At 56.3% G+C, this 17,498-nt stretch overlaps 1 protein-coding gene across 1 annotated transcript; it reads right to left on the bottom strand.

Moving 5' to 3' along the window:
* Positions 1 to 365: 365 nt before the first annotated feature.
* On the bottom strand, positions 366 to 17,131 carry FBF1 (Fas binding factor 1). The gene is made up of 31 exons (XM_059828020.1): positions 17,104 to 17,131; positions 16,395 to 16,515; positions 15,890 to 15,917; positions 15,157 to 15,198; positions 14,735 to 14,825; positions 14,242 to 14,302; positions 13,655 to 13,699; positions 13,371 to 13,515; positions 12,717 to 12,797; positions 11,787 to 11,906; positions 10,766 to 10,913; positions 10,406 to 10,539; positions 9,864 to 9,966; positions 9,343 to 9,732; positions 8,571 to 8,648; positions 8,185 to 8,279; positions 7,414 to 7,472; positions 6,647 to 6,691; positions 6,421 to 6,555; positions 6,118 to 6,218; positions 5,459 to 5,665; positions 4,841 to 4,948; positions 4,387 to 4,526; positions 3,966 to 4,084; positions 3,712 to 3,834; positions 3,140 to 3,325; positions 2,221 to 2,397; positions 1,891 to 2,028; positions 1,655 to 1,787; positions 1,157 to 1,281; positions 366 to 567 (listed from the first exon to the last, which is right to left on the bottom strand). Exons 2-31 carry the CDS (start codon positions 16,395 to 16,397, stop codon positions 484 to 486), a joined length of 3,444 nt encoding a protein of 1,147 aa, XP_059684003.1. The 5' UTR covers positions 16,398 to 16,515; positions 17,104 to 17,131; the 3' UTR covers positions 366 to 483.
* Positions 17,132 to 17,498: the final 367 nt, after the last annotated feature.

The raw sequence follows: 17,498 nt of genomic DNA, 5'->3' as shown, positions 1-17,498 counted from the left end.
CACCCCGGGGCAGCAGGGAGGGGAGGTGAAGCCCAGCACACCAGCCAGGTTTCTTCAGAAAAAGGCCCAAAAAGGAAAAGCTGGAGCTGCCGGTGAGCTGTGGAACATCCTCGGGGTGCTGGTGAACCTCAGCGCAGAGCTGTGTCAGCTCGGCCTTGCAGCTCAGCCAAACCCCGGTGATTCCCGCCTGACGCCTTTGGGTGCCCAGGAGCCCGGGACAACTGCCGCCCAGCAGTGCCTGCCGGGGGGCCAGGGGCACTGGCCCTGAGGGGTGGAGGCCAGACAAACTGTGGCTTCACAGCCCGCGGGGATGGATTTCACACTCTGAACACTCCAAGATTGGTTTTAAAGAGAAGGACAGTTCCTCAAGTAAGAACTGGGATTATTTATTGTTTGTTCTCCTCCCCCCTGGGGAGGGCACAGCAGCCTCTTGCGAGGACAGACACAGCCACCCCTTGGGTAGTGCGTAGGGATGCCACCTCCTCAGTAGGACAGAGATGAAGTGTTGTAGGATGCTCTCTTCAGGGTCTCCAGGAAGAACTGCTCATCTTCTAAGAAATCGCGGTCCTGAGAAGAGAGGGAGGGATACCAGAGAGTGCCACAGAAATGCGGTCACAGTCCAGGAGGTCGCTCGTGAGCGAGGAAAGTATCCCAAATCCTCCTTCATGCAGTCAGCAGTAGGCAGGTACCCCTCCGTGGTAGCCTCTGGGGTGTATGGGCTCCCCCCCAGAGCCCATAATCTCACACTCTGAGCGAGACCCACAGAGGAAGCCTCAAAGAGCATCCCCGCCTGGGGAAGGACCCAGCAGGGAAGCAGGGGGCTGACGGGAGAGGATGGGGACATCACAAAGGCAGAGCCCAGCAGAGCTGGCTTCGCCCACCCAGGGATGGGGTGAGGAGAGGTGCAACCCCATCAAGCCAAGGATGTTATTGATGAACCTGAGACAAGCTGTGACGATCCACCCGTCCTTGCTTCTGGTATCACTCCTCTAGGTGCCCATGGCTTCTGCAAGCCCACCCAGCCCAAGCGGCTCAGTAATGATCTTAGGAGACACCCCACCCTGTGGCTATCAGGCTCAAATCAGGCTTCACCCAGCCCTTCTCCCACCCAGCTAGTTCGAAGCCCCTTCCAGCCCCAGTCTCCTCACTGCCTTACCTGCTGGGCCCTGTGCTTCAGCAGCAGCAGTTTGGTGTAGAACTCGGTGGGGCTGGCCATGGCCAGGGTTTCCCTGCTACTCCCTGGGCTGTGTTGAGGGAGCACCCTGACGGGAGGCGGAAAGCCTGGAACAAAAGCCTGACTGTGTGGTGCCGCCGCCATTAGAGGAACTGCAGATGGAGACAACAGAGCATCCCTTTTTTTTTTTACTGCCTGCATGTCCCTGCAGCAGGGTCCCTCCCCAACCTCCCAGTGCAAATGGGCTTTAACCCACCTGCCTCTCCCTTCCTGCTCCCTCTACCCCTTCCTGGCACTGCCCCAGCTCAGAGCTCTGCTGAGCTCCTTCAGAGGACAAGGAGGCCAACTCACATCTGAGGCTCGTATACAGGAGAACTAAAACAGCCCCCAGGAACATCCCAGGCCTCCTGAGAAGTGGAGTACAAGTGCAGCTGCCCCTCAGCATGTCCCTTCCCATCAGCAGCATGCAGGAAGCCTTACACAGTGTGCTGGAGAGGCCTTTCATAGGGGCACTGAGGTCCTGGTCTGCGGTCAGCAGCATCATGGGGCTGTTGGGCAGCTCCTGACATAGCTGTTCAAGCTGTCTCCTCTGGTGAGCCATGCTCAGCCGCTCCTGCCCCGTCCCCGGGAGAAAGGGAGACAGAAGCTGTTGGCAAAGGTTCAGGCCCTTGGCACAGCAGCCCCAGGCCGAGCAGGGAAGGCGAGGGGGTATTTGCCTGGTGCAGACGCTGCTCCTGCTGCTTCAGCTGCTTCAAGTGCTGCTGCATGACCTGCAGCCTGGTCTGATGCTTGGACTCCATCCTGCATACCTCCTGCAGGGCTCGCTCCCCTTCGTCATACTTCTGGGATGAGAGCTGCAAGGCAGAGCAGCTGGGGAGGCTGGGGACAGGGACGCTTGCTGCCCCGGGGCAGGGGCTCTTTTGTGCATCCCCTTATTCCCCTCTGGGGTCAGGATTAGGATTCACAACTTTGGAAGGGGTGTGAAACCCCGGCTTTGCTGCTGGCCTGCGTACAGCAGTGGATTGCAGCGCAGATGCTCCACTTACCTTGGTCATGCTTTTAATCTCCTCCTCCTGCTGCCGGATGCGCAGCGCAGCCCCTTTCACCTTCTCCTTCTCCAGCCTCAGCTCCTGCCAAGCCTCATCCAGCAGCTCCCTATCCCTCGCCAGCTGCTCCTCCTTGGCATTCAGCTCGCGGCCCCGGATCTTCAGCTCTGCCTGCTCCTAGGATGGGCACAAGGGAAAACGATGCATTACCTGCCCTGTCCTGGACACTATCTCATGCCTTCCCAAGTGATGGGAGAGATCTGCCCCTGTTGAGCTCCTCACGTGTGCCAGTTTGGGGTGCAGAGCAACACCACCAGGTACTCAAGCAGTGCCCTCATCCACCCACACTTGGGGACCAGGGCTGGCAGAGCTGGGATTGTACAGACACACCCACACTCCTTTCCCAGAAAGGACGGAGCCCCTCACCATGCTGCACGCTCTAAAACATGCTCAAGGCACAGTAGTTTGTCAGCAGTGGAAATACCCAGCCCGACTGTTTATTTTCCAGCCTGGCAGCCCTTAAAAATGCAGCTCTGCCACACTGTCTGTACCACATATCCCCTCTGGACAGCCCCAGGGGGGAGCAAAACTGGCTCTGGACTTGTCCCCCTGGCATAGGGAGGTTTTCCTTAACCCACCATGGGGGTTTTCTCTCACCAGACTTACAACAGAGGCGGCTGTGCCTGGTCCGGCTGCCCAAACTCATCACGGGCAAAGGGGAGAGACAGAGGCGACTGATGCTTCAGTCAACATCTAAAACAGGCTGGTGGAGGCTGTTCCTGGAACAGCCTGATTCTCGCCACCCCAAGTGACATCTCTGTCTTAAACACCTGAAGGCAGTGCTGAACTGTGGGCAGGACCCATCCGTGAGCCTGCCAGGTGGTGCTGGAGGCCCTGGGAAGGGGCTCCGCTGCGGTACCTTGGCCAGGCTCATGATGGTGACCTCTCTCCGGGAGTCCATCTGCAGGGCTCGGTCCATGTCACGCTCCATCCGCTCCTTGCTCAGCTGCTGCTGGGTGTGAAATTCAGCCCACTCGGCCGCCAGCTTCCGTCGCTCCTCTGAGCACTTCTGCATCACCGACTTCTGCTCCTCCAGCAAAGCGGTCTGGAGAGCACCGCAAGAGAAAGAGAAAGCACTAAGTCCCATTCACCATAGGATTTTTCTCCTTTAACCCATCTCTGCCACTAAATCCCATGCAACATCTAGAAGCTAGTTCAAGCCGTGGTGCCTCTCCTGCATGGAGAGCTCTGACCCCATGCTCCTCGAGAACCAACATGCATCATGCACGCACACAGCAGCCTCTTGCATTCGTGTGCCAGAGGGTTGGTCTGATTGCGATTCACTGTGCAACTGGGTGTGGGATTAAGGAGGCAGATGAAGGATGCTGCAAGCCAGCACCCAGCTCTTTCCTCCACCACACGCCGCAGTGCAGCCCCGGTCAGATTCACAGCACATGTGAAAAGCACCTGGAAATGTCCGCCCCACCTCACCTTCGCCCTCTCCAGCTCTGCTCGCTCCATGGAGAGCTGCTGGGTCATGACTCGCCGCTGCTCCTCCAGCGAGTGCTGCAGCAATTCCACTTTGGATTGCTCTGCTGTTGCCCTCCATCGCTCCTGGGTCCGGACACAGAGGAGAGACAGATGCCATTCACAGGCTCCAGGCCAGGGACCTCCAGTGGGCAAGATATACGCCCCATACCCAGACAAGAGGGCTGACCCGGGGAGAGGACTCAGTGTGGGCTCACCTGCTCCAGCAGCCGAGTCTGCTCGCCCAGCCTGGCCTCCATTTTGGCAATCATCTCCTGGAGTCGGCTCCGCTCCTCCTCCATGTCCCTCTGCTGCACCGACAGCCTGTCCTGGAGCACTGGGGAGAGACAGCAGCTGGGCCATGAGCAGCATGAGGTGGGAAACCCCCTCTTGTCCACACCATATTCATGGAAAAGCTGCATGCATTGGTGCTCATCACCTTCTGCACATCCCCAGGACATCAATTTATAAGAGGGAGAGCCTGAGACGTCCAGTGACCAAGGCAGGCAGGGCTTTGCCAGCCTGGGGGCTCCCTGCCTCCGGCTGACTTGGAGCCCAACTTTCTCCCTGTTTTCTGGGTGTCCCCAGCCTCGGTGGGGATCCCGCAGCCGTTTCAGCACAGAGGAATAGCAGACGTACCCTTGAGCTCCTTGTCCTGCTGCCGTGCCCCCATGGCCAGCTCCTGGGAGGTGATGTGGTGCATGGCCTCCACCTTGTGTGAGAGGTCATGCAGGTCGCTGGAGACCTTCTCCATCTGCTCAATGACGCCATTCAGAGACCTGCGGAAAGGAGCGAGGGGAGGGTCACCCCTCTGGGACACGCTTCATCTCACCGCGAAGGAGAGGGGGATGTGTGGTGGGCCAAAGGCTGGGCAGCCCTGCCCCGAACCTCTCTGGGTCATAGCAGACCAGTAGGAAGATGTAGCTGCTGCTTAGGGGAGTACTGACAGATATTAAACAGCTCAGCATCCCTGGAGGCAGCGGGTGGGAGAGAAGATGACCCCTCGTTGTCATGGTCTGAGGCTGGTTCCTCGTAGGACAGGGAACACCACGGCCAGGGACCAATTTGGGCTTATGACATTGGCCATTGGTACCTGGTGTGCGAAGTGGCGCTGGTCACCGCATCGATCTCCTGGTCTTTCAGCCGCTTGAGCCACTGGAGCTGCTCTTCGTGGTCTTTGCGCATCTCCTGGACAGATGTCCTATGGGACATAGGGAAAGGAGCCCATCAGGGGCTGTTACAAACTGGTGCTCCCCATGATGGGCACCGTGGATGAAGTTTGGTCGTGGGGTTGAAAAACAGGTCCCAGGAGCTGAGCTGGAATGGTGGTCTATCATAGGGCATCCCACTGACAGGCATCCACGTTTGGGATGGACCACATTTGTGGCTTCTCTACCAAAAAATGATTTCTCATTGACCCAAACTATGTGGACATCAGTGACTCACTAACCTGAATAAAAGGGATTTGGGAAAGATAAAACACTGAGTTCAGCATCTTTCAAAATACAACACATTCACTCTGAAATGATGGCTCCAGCCAGCTCTCCCTGTGTCCACCTACAAAGCAAATCCCCATCCCAAAAGCCACCAAGCTGCTCACAACCCAGTGATTCTAGAGTCTGATTTCTCCTTTCACCATGTCCCCTTCCCTGGTTCCTTTGCCAAAAAAGGGGAAGTAGCCCCAAACATGTGCCACTCATGCTGCTCTCACCTCTGCAGCTTTCGCAGCCGCTCCAGCTCCAGCGTGCTCTGCTGCTCCAGTGTGGCCAGGCGCTGCTGGTGCTGCGCCAGCAGCTCTGCCCGTGCCTGCTCCGCGTCCTGGCTCTGTGACAGCAGCTGAGCCAGCAGCTGCTCCTTCTCCTGCCGCAGCCTCTCCTCCCGCTGCCTGTAGGTCTCCTCCACCACCTTCACCCGGGTCCTGCCCAGAGAGGTCACAGCAAGGAAGAAGTGTTGCTTTGATGGCAATACCAGGCACTCTCCACCCAAAGCGCACGTGGGGATTTAGGAGCAGATCGGTGTTGCTGTGTGCATGGGGAAACCGAGGCACAGGGTGCTTCACTCTCCACAGTCTGAGCCCTGAACGCTCCTACTACTGCCCAGTGTGGTGCCCTGGTTGGGGACGTGCTGGCAATGGGACTGCCCCCTCCTCCTTGTCACCCATGGGACAGTGTTGGTGAGAGTGGACCCCCACCTTGGCCCACCTGCAGGGCTGCTTTCTGCCCCCACCAGGTCCACATCAACATGGCTCTGTGCCTGCCTGCCCCAGGGATGGATTTGGGAAGCACCCCAGCACTTCCACCCCAGGCAAGATGGACAGGGCTGTAAGCAAGGACCTGACAGAGGAGGGGAGCACAGGCGAGAGCCTGGTACCTGTGGGTGCTCTCGAGGAGACGCAGGTCCTCCTGGTGCCGCTGCTCAAGACTCTCCAGCAACAGTCTGTGCTGCGTCTGTTCCAGCTCCAGCATCCGGACCTGCCGGGCATGTGGGGAGAAGGTCCTTGTGCCGCCCCGGGAACAGAGCTCCCACAGCAGCATTTGGTGGCAGTAGGCATCTCTGGACAGGGAGGTTTTTCCTTTCTCCCCTGTCACCCTCATGCTACTTGAAGCAGACATGGCTTCTTCTCCCCTGCCTGGGTCACCCATGGTCCCCCATCCAGCACGCGATGGGGCTCACCTGGCTCTCCAGCTCTGCCACACGGGCCTGGGCAGTGAGAAGCGCTGCCCGACAGCCTGATGCATCCTCGTAGAGCTGGGCTGCGGGAGTCCCCAGCCTCCTCTCATGCAGCAAGCCCAGGGCTGGGGGCTCTGCCTATGGGGATGGAGAGAGAAGATCGAGGCCCTTCAGGATCAGTGGCTCTGTGGTGTGGCCATCAGCCCCCAAAGGAAGGCACATGCCTCACCTGCAGCTGCGGGGCAGTCTGGAGATGGGCCCTGGGTGTAGTAACCTGCAGAGACACAGGGATGCTCTCAGAGAGGTGAAGCCCTTGGGAGAACACCTCCCAACCTGGGAATGGCAATCTATCCCCACCCTACTGGGGTCCCCCCCTCTACCCTTCTCCAGCCCAACTCCATTGCTGGCCTGGGTCCCTTCTCCCCAGGTGACACTCAGCAGCCCCTACCCCAGACACAAGCGTGCTGGGAGACAGCATGTGTCCTGCCACCCGGGCAGGGCGAGGAGGCCCAGCTAGATGAGAAATGGAGGCTTGAAAGACCAAGCAAGAGCTGCCCTCTCTGCCAAGAGGCTCCAATTCCCCTTCAGTTGTCTAGAAACAATCTCAGAGCATCTTCACCACTATACTGGGAAAAAACAGTTGAAGAAAAAGTCCTTTATCAACTGGAGTCTCTGTTGTCTAATTAATATAATATATATATGCCCAGGGAACTATGTAAATGCTGCTCAGGCAGTGCAGGGTTTTAAATGCACATGATTTACAAAGCATCCATAGCACATGTGCTTTGGCCTGATTTTTACAACTTATGGCATCTTGGGGCTCTCCAAACACTTTGCATCCATGAACACGGGCTCCCAGAGATGCAAAGCAGGGCACGTCCTTCCTCCTGCCAAGGAAGCATGGGCAGAGTTGGATGCCAGCAAGTTGGCAGGGGAGGGCTTGCGATCATCACCCTGACCCCACATCTCCTGGGGACATGGGACCAGCAGACCTACCTGAGGGAGCGGGGCAGGGCCCTGCGGCTCCTGCTGTCCTGCGAACAAGGCTGTGGGGACTGAAAATTGAACAAGTCGGTGATTCAGACATGGTAATGGGAACCATCCCCTCCCAGAAGGACGAGGGCCTGGGTCTCCTGGGCAGAGCGAGAAGGGTCCTGCTCCACTCCAGCGGCTGGTGATGGGGACGGAGGGTCAGACAGCCTTGTCCATCCCTGCACCCTTACCCCACCCCATGCACAATGGTGGGACTCTGCTCTGCAGAGTAAGTCTGAGGGTAAAGCACAGCTCCTCCTCCATCTCCATCACCTAGGGAAGAGGCTGGGTCCCCTAAACCACTTTCAATGGCTTCTGAACTGGTGCACAGCCTCAGCCCAGGGCAGGAGGGGGTTTCCAGTACACAGCACGAAGTGGGATGAGTGTGGGGGCAGCAGGAGAGAAGGGGGAAGAGAGAAGGGACAGCATGAACTTAGGCCCACCCACTGCTCAGAGAGAGCAAGTCCATTGCAGCCCTCTGAAACCCCAAAGGCAGCACTGCAGAGCTCAGCGCGCCCCAGCCCTATGTCCCCACCACACCACGGAATGGGGATGGTGGGATCCTGCAGCTCGGCAGCTCGCTCCAACAACGGCCGCTCAAAGCCTGGGCAGCATTCTCATGGCCAAGGGCGATGCTGTGGCTCCTGCCTTTTTTTTTTTTCTTTTTTTTTTTGCAGGGCAGGAGGACCCTCTCTGCATACTGCTGCCCAAACTGTACAACCACATGAAACGCACCCAGGGCACTAGCGTCTCCGGAGGGATCCCCCTTCACAGACTCCGATGGGTGAGCTGAGGCTTGTTTCGCGGTGCTGAGCCAGGGGACCGGCTGCCTGCATGGGCACAGAGACATGAGTGACGCACAGCAGTGTCACAGCTCAGGGAGAGGCACACAGACATTATCTGGCTTGGCATTTCTTTAAGTTTAAAGATTGGCTGTCCCACTGTGATCAAAGAGGCAAGAGCCCGAGGATCCTTCAGAGCTGCCTTCCCTCCCAGTTACAGAGGTCCCAGACCAAAGTGATCACTGCTGGCTACCAGTCCTCCCCATTCCCCCATCTCACACTGCTTTCTGCAGGACATCTCTCCTGTGGAGGATGCCTGACAGGCAAAGGAGGCCCTACCTGGAGCTGTCTGCGCTCGCTGCCTTGTCCTGCAGGGCAGCTGCCTGCTGTGGTGCTCCTGTGGAGGCGGCTGGCTGGCTGCAAGCAAAAAGCATCCTATGTGGGAGAGCCGCAGAGGCAATGAAAGACAAGATCCTTTCCCCTAACACCAGCTCCTGCCTTGCAGGTGAAAGCCTCTGTCCCACTCAGCTGCGGCAGGATTCAGCCTTTTGGCTGCAAGGGGAGCAAAGACACCTCAAAACCTCCATCACTGGTGTTCTTCCTTGCTGCATCCACCCCCTTTCCCTGGGCAGCAGCAGCCCTAGCTAACACACCCCTGCCCATGACACACGGCTGTGTATCTGCAATGACACACGGCTGTTTATCTGCAATTCACTTCTGAATCCTATTCGAATGGCACAAGGCTGAACCTGTGTCTGTGTAAATTCCACGGGAGGAGCTGGTTTGCCTGGAACTAGGAGGAATGAAGGGGAATGAAGGCAGGAACAAGGAGTACGGCAAGAGCTTGTGGGGGTGTGCTGATCCAGGACAGCTTCGTGGGACCCAGGGCAGTGTGTGCAACCTTGGCCACAACTGGAAGGAGAGCCCAGAGGTGTGATGGGACTGCAGGCTGGATCAGTGGGAGAAAGTCCTGCGTTATTACCCCAACCTGAGACAAGATAGTGCTTAAAATTAATTTCTTAAACCTGAGCCAAAGGTTTCTGAGAGGCCCTGCTGGAGCAGCTACATGTGGAGCAGATGGGAGCGCTGAGGCCATCAACCGTGCCTTTACCTGACGGGAGAGCGGGGATCCAGCCCTTCGCCTGGGGCCTCTGAGGGCTTGGCACTTCTTTCCTGGGCCTTCGCCTGTGCTTGGGCTTTCTTGCGAGACAAGGCAGCGCTCAGCCAGTTCTCCTCCTCCAGCGGGTCGCCTTTAGCCGCTGCCTCCCCTGCAGCCGGCGGCTGGCTGGCGGGGCTGGGCCGCCCGGCTGTGGCAGGGCTGGGGTGGCTCACTGCAGGACTGGCCTTCACTGGAGACGACGGCTCCGAATCCATAAAATCCTCATCTTTTAAACCCAGCCAGTCGCCTCCAGCCCTCCTGCCCCGCACAGGGCTCTGCCTGGCTGGCTGAGGTTTGGAGTGGGGTTCTGGTTTCGGTTCGCTGCTGTTCTCGGCTGAAAACCTGTTGCAAGGAGAAGCAGTCATATACCTGCCTGTGAGAGGACCCCAGGGACCCTGCCTGCGAGGGGACCCTGCCTGCTCCGTGGCAGGGGCAGCGTGGCTGGAACAACAGACACACACGGAGCACCATACCTCACTGACGGCCTTCTCGACAGCTGGCCCTTGGGCGTGGAGGCCACCGTGGGCTGGTAAGCTCCAAAGACAAAATCCTCCTTGTCCCAACCCTCTTCCTTCTCTGTTCAGACAAGCAGCATTGAGTCAGCGCCCAGAGGAGCAGCCGGCTGCAAAGACACCAGCCCTCCTCCTCCCCTGCAATTCCCACTGGGATCACTGCCTCTGGGAAAACACAGTTGGAAACCTCTTCCCTGGAAACCCGCGAGCAACGTGCCTCCTCAGTGTGGCTGGGAAAAGCGTCTTTGTTGGGAATCAGCCCACGTCGGAAGGCAACTGAGTTATGGCTACTGTGCAAATGCTCCCAGGCTGCCTTGAGGGCAGAGTACATCACTTTTGCATTAGCCACCTTGCCCCCTGCACTGAATGACAGCCTATTAGCAGCCCTGCTCACCACTACAGAAAGGGTATTTCCCCTGCAAGGGCATTAGAAATCAATCTCACTCTCCCAAACCAATGCTGTCACTGCTGCAGACCTTCCCAGCGTCCCTGGCTGTGCTCACCTGGCTGCTTTTGGTACTTCTTATCCAGTTTGAACTCCCTGTGCTCTCCCATGCCTGGCTGTTCCAGGATTTTGGCCACAGAGCCTCGTCCCAGCAACTCGTCCAGCTTGGAGCGGGCTGGTCGGAGCTCCTCTCTGTTGGGGACACAGTGGCAGATGGGTTTCTCCAAGAGTCAGGGCTGTTCCTCGCCACACAGCCTTGCCAGGGTGCTCTGGCTCTTCTCTGTGAAACAAGGCTGCTCTTGCCCATTTCTGGTACCCTCAGGCAGAAGCTCCAGCATCCCCCACCCAGCACGGTGGCACCATCTCAATGCACAAACCATCTCCTGCTTTCCTCCCACTGCCTTTTCATTGTCCTTACTCTTCTGCCTTCTTTCCCTGCTTCTCATCTCCTTTTGGGCCATTGCCAAATCCCAGTGCATCCATCAGGTCGTCACCATCATCTTCAAATGTGAGCTGCTCCCTCCTCCGGACCGGGACCACAGTGTGCAGGGGTGTCTGGGGTGGCTCTGTGGATGGGATCACACGTGGTAGGAGGTTTGATCAGGGCTTTTTTTTTTTTTTTTTTTAACAAGAGATCAAAGCAGCCCTGCCTGCTCTTACCTCTCAAGACCATTTACAAAGTCACTTTTAAATAACTCTTTTCAGTGACCAAATCTCACATCAAGCGACAAAGTGGCAACACACTCCTGCCTGGTCTGTGGCCATGCATCCACTGACGGGACATTGCTGGGTGTCACTAACACTGGGGTTTCCAGCTCTGGCTAACGTCAGGAGCTTTTTTAGCTTTGCAGGTTTCCAATCAGGTAATTCCTGTCCCCCTTCGTCCAAAGTCCCCACTCCACCAGTGCAGCTTAGTCCTTGCCCTAACCTACCAGCTGCTACTTGTGTCCAGAGTGGATTTATTGGGGTGAAAGGTGATTTTAGGGGACTATCAGAGCCATCAGCATCCCTCCTGCAGGAACAAGAGGGATGAGTGCCTGTAACACAGCCAGAGTGCAACTGGATCCCACCCAGAGGTGCCCCAACTGTGGTTTGGCATGGGCCTGTGATGCTCTCAGCCACTCAAATCCTGACCCACAAAACTTTTTCTCATTTGGCAACGTGTAAAACAGGCTGGATGAGATCGAAGGTAAGATCTGAGCCTCCATTCCCAGAAAGGAAAGGTCAGTTCTGTAACGTGTGGCACACTGGAAATATTAAGGCACTCGCTAAGCTGTGTCACAGTTAACCCTGTTACCAAGTTGGTCTATAAATGAACATACTGGTTAATAAAAGATGGGACCAGGTGGCTTTCAATTTAATGTTTCGACATCACATAAGCTAATCGAGGCTGCTGATTCACTTAATACAAAGAGGATGCATCGAACAACCCTGCTTACCTTTCTCTTTGCTCAGTTCTGTTTTTTTCTCAGAGCTGCTTTCAGTGCGTGTCGGAGCTGGCTTCTTAGAAGCATCCTTCTCCTCATCAGATAAAAGCCCTGCCAAAGGATCATCTGAATCTGGGAATTACCCCATAGGGGCAGGAGAGGAGAATAATAATAAAAACAAACAAAACAAAAAAACCAATGTTCTTTAGAAGAACAGTTCTGTGCTAGGCCAAGCACGATCCCCCACCACGTGCACGTGGGGATAGGAGATCATATCTGCCCAAAGCCATGAATGCATGCAGATTCTGCAGGGACCTGGGATACCCTTGAGTATCCCTGAACTTCAAACACTCAATAGCTACATTTCTGTTCATTTTTTCCATATTTTCTTTCTCCTAGAAGAAAATAACTCAAAATTTGGGTGCTTTAATGCTTGGCCACTGTTTAGGCAATGGAAAAGGGGAGAAGAAAGCCCACGTTGGAAAAGGGGAGAAGAAAGCCCACCTAAATCACTTAAAGTCAATTAGTGATTTTAACACTTGGTTAAAGCACAGGCTTTGACAACCAGATCTCAACTGTGCCAGGAACCCAGTCTCCCTGTTTGGAACTTGGACAGAATCCCCCCCCTCCCCAATACACGGGTCTCCAAGTGCTACAGACAGTCACTAAAAACCAAAGCACAGGTGAAAAAGCAAATGCCCTCAGGACTCATCTCCCAGCCCCGTCCTGGGGAGGGCCTCAAACACTGCGCAGTCATTTTCTTTTCCTTTGGTCACCTCTAAGGGATTAGTTTGCACCAGCATCGTAGCAGTGAAGGACTTTGTATGTCATTAACCAACGATGCCTTCAGTTAACAGAAGAGGCAAGCTATGGGCAAAGAGCAAGAACAGAGTCCTCAGCTGCCCCCACGCAACTATGTGCTGAAGTGAAGCGAGATCCTACCTTCAAAGTTAAATTTCTTGTACTGTCGGGGAGCAGGGGAGGAGGATGAGAGCGACTTCTCCATCGCAGGTACGGACTCTCCTAGAAAGAGAGGCCACAGCTCTCAGAGAAAAGGTGCTGTAGAGATGTCTCTGTCCCACCCTGGCTGAAGGTCACTTTTCTGGTGGCCACCCCCTAAAAGCACATATTGTGATACACAGTCTCCCCACAGCCCTACAGGGTGGGAATCTCTCTGGAGGGGTATCCTTGCAAGTAGAGAAGGAGAAATGGGCCTGGGGAAGAGCAGGACAGTTTGGGGACCGGCATATCTTAAATGCAACACCTCTGGCTCTCCTTCCACACAGATCAGGCAGATCCCTGGTCTTCGACCTGCACCAGGGCACGGCCAAATGGTGTCGGGTGGGAGGTGGCAGTGTGGCGGTTGTTGCTGCTGACGTTAGCGATGTTACCACACCACAACAAGAGGCTGGGCCAGGGATCTCCCAAGGGAGAACATATGGCCAGAATAACACTCTGTGTCTGGGACAGCCCCAAAAAGGACCAGGAAAAGGATTTTAGGGAACAAATCTACTTATTGTTCCCTATCCTGGAAGAAAATACCCCCTGCTCATTTGGAACCAGGCTATGAAAAGAGCAGCAGAATCGCCTTTTTACCTTCCTCAGGAGCTAGCAGCTTCCCTGTGGTTTTTACTGCTCCTCCCGAGGAGTTACATTTCCCAGGACCTTTCACAGTTGTCTTCCCTGGCCCAGAACTGGGTTTCGGTATTCCCAGGAGTTCAGCTTCCATGTCGTCCATGTCCTGGAAAGCAAGAGGACAAGGGTGGGAGCAGGGTGAGTGCTGCTAATGCCTCAGTGCTGCTTCTCCCTTTGGAGGCTGGTGCTGGAGGCCATGGCTGCAGCACATGTGAGGCTGAGATGAAGGATATTTATGCACTTACCTTCAGGGTCTGCAGCTGAGCTTGTGCATCAGAGGCACTAGATCTCTGCATGCCAAGGAGGGCAGAGATCAGAGACAAGCAGACTTTGGAAACTCCTCACCCCTTGCTTCCATGCTCTGGCCCCTGGTTCTCCTCATTTTGTGGAATGGAAGAATACATGCCCAACTCCTCCTGGTGTCCCCCTCACTGGAAACCCCCTGCACCTTGATTCCTTTACTGAGATCCTGCTGCCTCAGAAGAAGTGTCAGGAACACCCAAGGCCATTGCTTTGCGTGAGGGTTCTTCCTATGACCCTTTATCCAAAGCGCACCCAGGAAGGCTGGGCTGCAGCACAACACGCCCCGCTGACTTCGCTCCATCTCATCCAGGGCACCTGGAAGCCCTTCTCCCACAATCCACACACGCCCCTGTCCTGTCTTCCTCACCCCACAGTGATGCTGGAAAGGGGATACCTCTTCAGCCAAACATCACAGTTCATCCCTGATATCCCACTGCTGACTTGGATGGAGTGACACCAGGAGCAAGCTTGGCTTGGCTCAGCCCCAGCCCTCAGGACACCCAGGCTCTCTCCCAAAATTTGGGCTCACCTCAGCAGCTTCCATGTCCTTTGCAGGGAGTTTGCTGAAGAAATCATCCTCTAAAAAGGACCTGTGACACAAGCCCAGGCGTTAGCAGCACCACACATGAGCTCGGCAAGGGCGCAGGGAGACGCAGCGGTGGAAGGAGGAGGGAACCACACAGGCACACACCGCAGTAGCCATATCATACAACACAGAAAATGAGGCTAAAATAGCACCGGGATAAAAGATGGTAGTGCTGGGACTGCTGTATTTAGGCAAGCAACTGTTATAAGGGAGATTTACAGAAGAGGTACAGGGCTGGGGGCACCCAACTCTTGCTGGAAAGCTTCAGGCTCTGGGCTCCCAGTTCCCAAAAACATCACAGGTAACTCACTTTCCCAGGCAATCATTATCGGGGCAGGGAGCAAGGTGGAGAAGCCAAGGATGGGGCAGGTCAGAAGGACTTGGAGAGCACAGAGAGATCTCAAAGCAGGGGAGGCTGTGTCTGAAAGGCACTCACTTCTTGCTGGCCTGCAAGCTGGTGCCCCGGGCTCTCCCACTGCTGCTCCCGGCTGGCTGGGAAGCTCTGGCAGATTTAACAGGGATTTCATCTGGAAACAAGACAGGGAGAGATTAGGATAATGGACACAGGCATATTCCTGTCCCAGGCACTCCAAAGGGGGATTTGCTGTCTTCTCATGGACCACAGAGGCTTTTAATCAGAGACAAACTTCACCTCGCCTCCCCAAACCGATGTCCAACCTATTCAATGGCCTCTGACTCTGGGAAACCCTGCTCTCCCCTCTGCTCCCTGCTTCACCCCCCCTCACAACTGGAGCCCCTCGGAGATCAATGGCTGTTGCACCAGCACCTCTTGCTCCCAGGAAGGGAGTAAGAGTACGAGGATGCTGCCCTTTCAGCTGCAAAGAAGGTTCATTTTACCATCGTATCCCAGGAGGTCACCAAGCACATCATCAATAGAGCCTGAAATGAGACAAATTAAAGGTGTTGAGGCAGGTGAGCTCACCAAGCAGGTGTAGAAAAGCTCCTCATTTCAATATGGCTTATTCTTTTGAAATCCCCAGAGAATAAAGGTTTGGTCCCAAGCATCATCAGTGTAAGGCCTTCCTTGCTGGTCTAGAGACAACTGCCAGAACTTGATCCGGTATTTTGTGGATAAAAGATTTGGCTTCACTTAGTCAGAAATGGAATCTCTATCAAGTGAACCAGCTGCTTTCTATTCAGTTAGTCACTGGCCACAGGCAGCACTTAATCTGCAAGCTCTCACCCTGCAGTATCTCAGAGCCCCTGGGCAACCCCAAAAGCACTGCTTCAGTATTAGGGGCTCGAGGAGGCCTCTAAACAAGCAGTTAGGGAGTAGGTGAGGGGAGGAACTGAAATAAATGCATATATTCTCCCCTGGACTTAGGAAAGCCCACAAGAAAGGAATATAGGACCCCAATAAGCAAATCCACTTGATGTGCGAGGCAGGTGAATATCTCTGGTTCAGGAATGACACGATGCACTCAACTGCATCTTTCAGACAAGGATCATGAAACATTTCAGTAGCCAGGACTGCCACCTGATCCCAGTGTCCCCCCTCCTCTGTCCCACACGTTCTCAGCAGATCAAAACACCTACGGACAGCGAAAGGAAAGCACAGGAGCGTACGTACCTCTTAAACTTTTGTTGGATTTTGTAGCCTATGGAGAAAGACAAATTCCCTCGTTAGAAAACAAAGCAAGTCTGATCTGGACCCTCTCAAAACACTAAAGCCAAAGGCAGGTTTCTCCAGAGAATCCCACAAGCAACAGCGAAGCCCTCCTCCCACCCACACTGTTTGGGAAACGGCACGTGGAACACAGGGGAACCACGGAGACATTTACAACTTCTGAGACACCAGTGAGCACAGCCCCTCCTGACTGCCAGCTGGGGAGAAGCCTCCAGCCCTTGGGATCACTTCTGCCTTCGAGCAGAGGTGCCGGAGCATCAAATTTGGATTTCTCAGACCTGCCTTCGAGCAGAGGTGCCGGAGCATCAAATTTGGATTTCTCAGACCCGCCTTTGAGCAGAGGTGCTGGAGCATCAAATTTGGATTTCTCAGACCCGCCTTTGAGCAGAGGTGCCGGAGCATCAAATTTGGATTTCCCAGGCCTGCCTTCGTACCGTATCGCACTCACCATCGCAGGATCCCAGCCTTCCCCTGCTCCAACGAGCCCGTTTACAGATTCAGCCTATCTCCACCTCCACGTTGCGGGGGGGGATCTAACACCGTTGATCACATCCACACCAACCTCCTACCTGCGGGGAGAGGAGGATTTCCCGACCTGCTGTTAAACGGACATCCCTCTCCTGCTCTCCAGCCTGCCAGGCTGGCTCCCTGCCGCTCTAAACAAGGCTCAACCCCAGTCTTAAAACAACCCCCTGTTCCCCAGAACAGTTTTGAGCTTCTGCAGCGGCGCCCATGGGGAGCATCTCACCCACACCAAGGAACGGCTCTGCAAAACACCCGGAGAGGGAGCAAATACCCCCCGCGCCGCCCCCGGCGCGCTGACCCGAGCAGAGAGCCCAAGGGGGGGGTCCCGCTCCGCCCAAAGCCTGGGAAACACCCCGGGGGCCCAGAGGGGACGGCGGGGAGGAAACGGCCTCTCTCTGGGTCCGGGGTACCCAGGCGGGGGGGGAACGGCTGCTGCCGCGGGGCCCAGGCAGAAAACAAAGCGGAGGGGCGCACGCACCTCTCGGGGTGCGAGCAGGACGAAGGGACCCCCCCGGGTTTGCGACCAGCAAGGCGGCCACCCTCCGCGCCCTGTTGCCATGGCAGCCGGTGCCCTCCTCACTCCCAGCATCTCCCCCGGTCCTCGTGCTCACCGCACCCGCAGCGTCCCGCACCTGTAGCACCGCAAGCCCCTGCCCGCAGCAGCCCCCCCGCCCGCCCCGGGGAGGCCGCAGGCCCCGGCTCCCGCCGGCCCGGGAAGGCCCGGGCCTGCCCTTCCTCTCGCGGGGCGATGGGAAATGTAGTCCCCGCCGGGACGGGAACTACAGCCCCCGGCAGCCGCGGCCCTGCTCCCCCCGCAGCTCGCAGGAGGGGCTCGGGCGGTGCGAGGTGCCCGACGGCTGCAACAGCTCCCCCCGGACACCTTCACCCCCGCCGCCGGGCAGGAAGGGCTGAGAGCGGCGGTAGGATTGTCCCGTTTCCCCACGGGGCCTCGGGAGGCTCCTGGTGCCCGAGGACACCGGGGGACGGGGGGGTTCGCTGCCCCCGGGCGGTACCTGCTGGCTTTGGC

This window comes from Gavia stellata, chromosome 22 (assembly GCF_030936135.1).
Source record: "Gavia stellata isolate bGavSte3 chromosome 22, bGavSte3.hap2, whole genome shotgun sequence".
NCBI classification, from domain to species: domain Eukaryota; kingdom Metazoa; phylum Chordata; class Aves; order Gaviiformes; family Gaviidae; genus Gavia; species Gavia stellata.
The sequence above is the reverse complement of the archived record's forward strand: the minus strand, read 5'-3'. Positions and strand labels throughout refer to the sequence as shown.

What these genes read in the sequence shown, in the direction of transcription:
- FBF1 (XM_059828020.1), bottom strand. An exon ending in ATCCAACAAAAGTTTAAGAG is followed by an intron (nt 15,199 to 15,889) that starts GTACGTACGCTC and finishes GTCTCATTTCAG; the next exon opens with GCTCTATTGATGATGTGCTT. An exon ending in CAGGGAAAGAAGGCAGAAGA is followed by an intron (nt 10,540 to 10,765) that starts GTAAGGACAATG and finishes TGTCCCCAACAG; the next exon opens with AGAGGAGCTCCGACCAGCCC.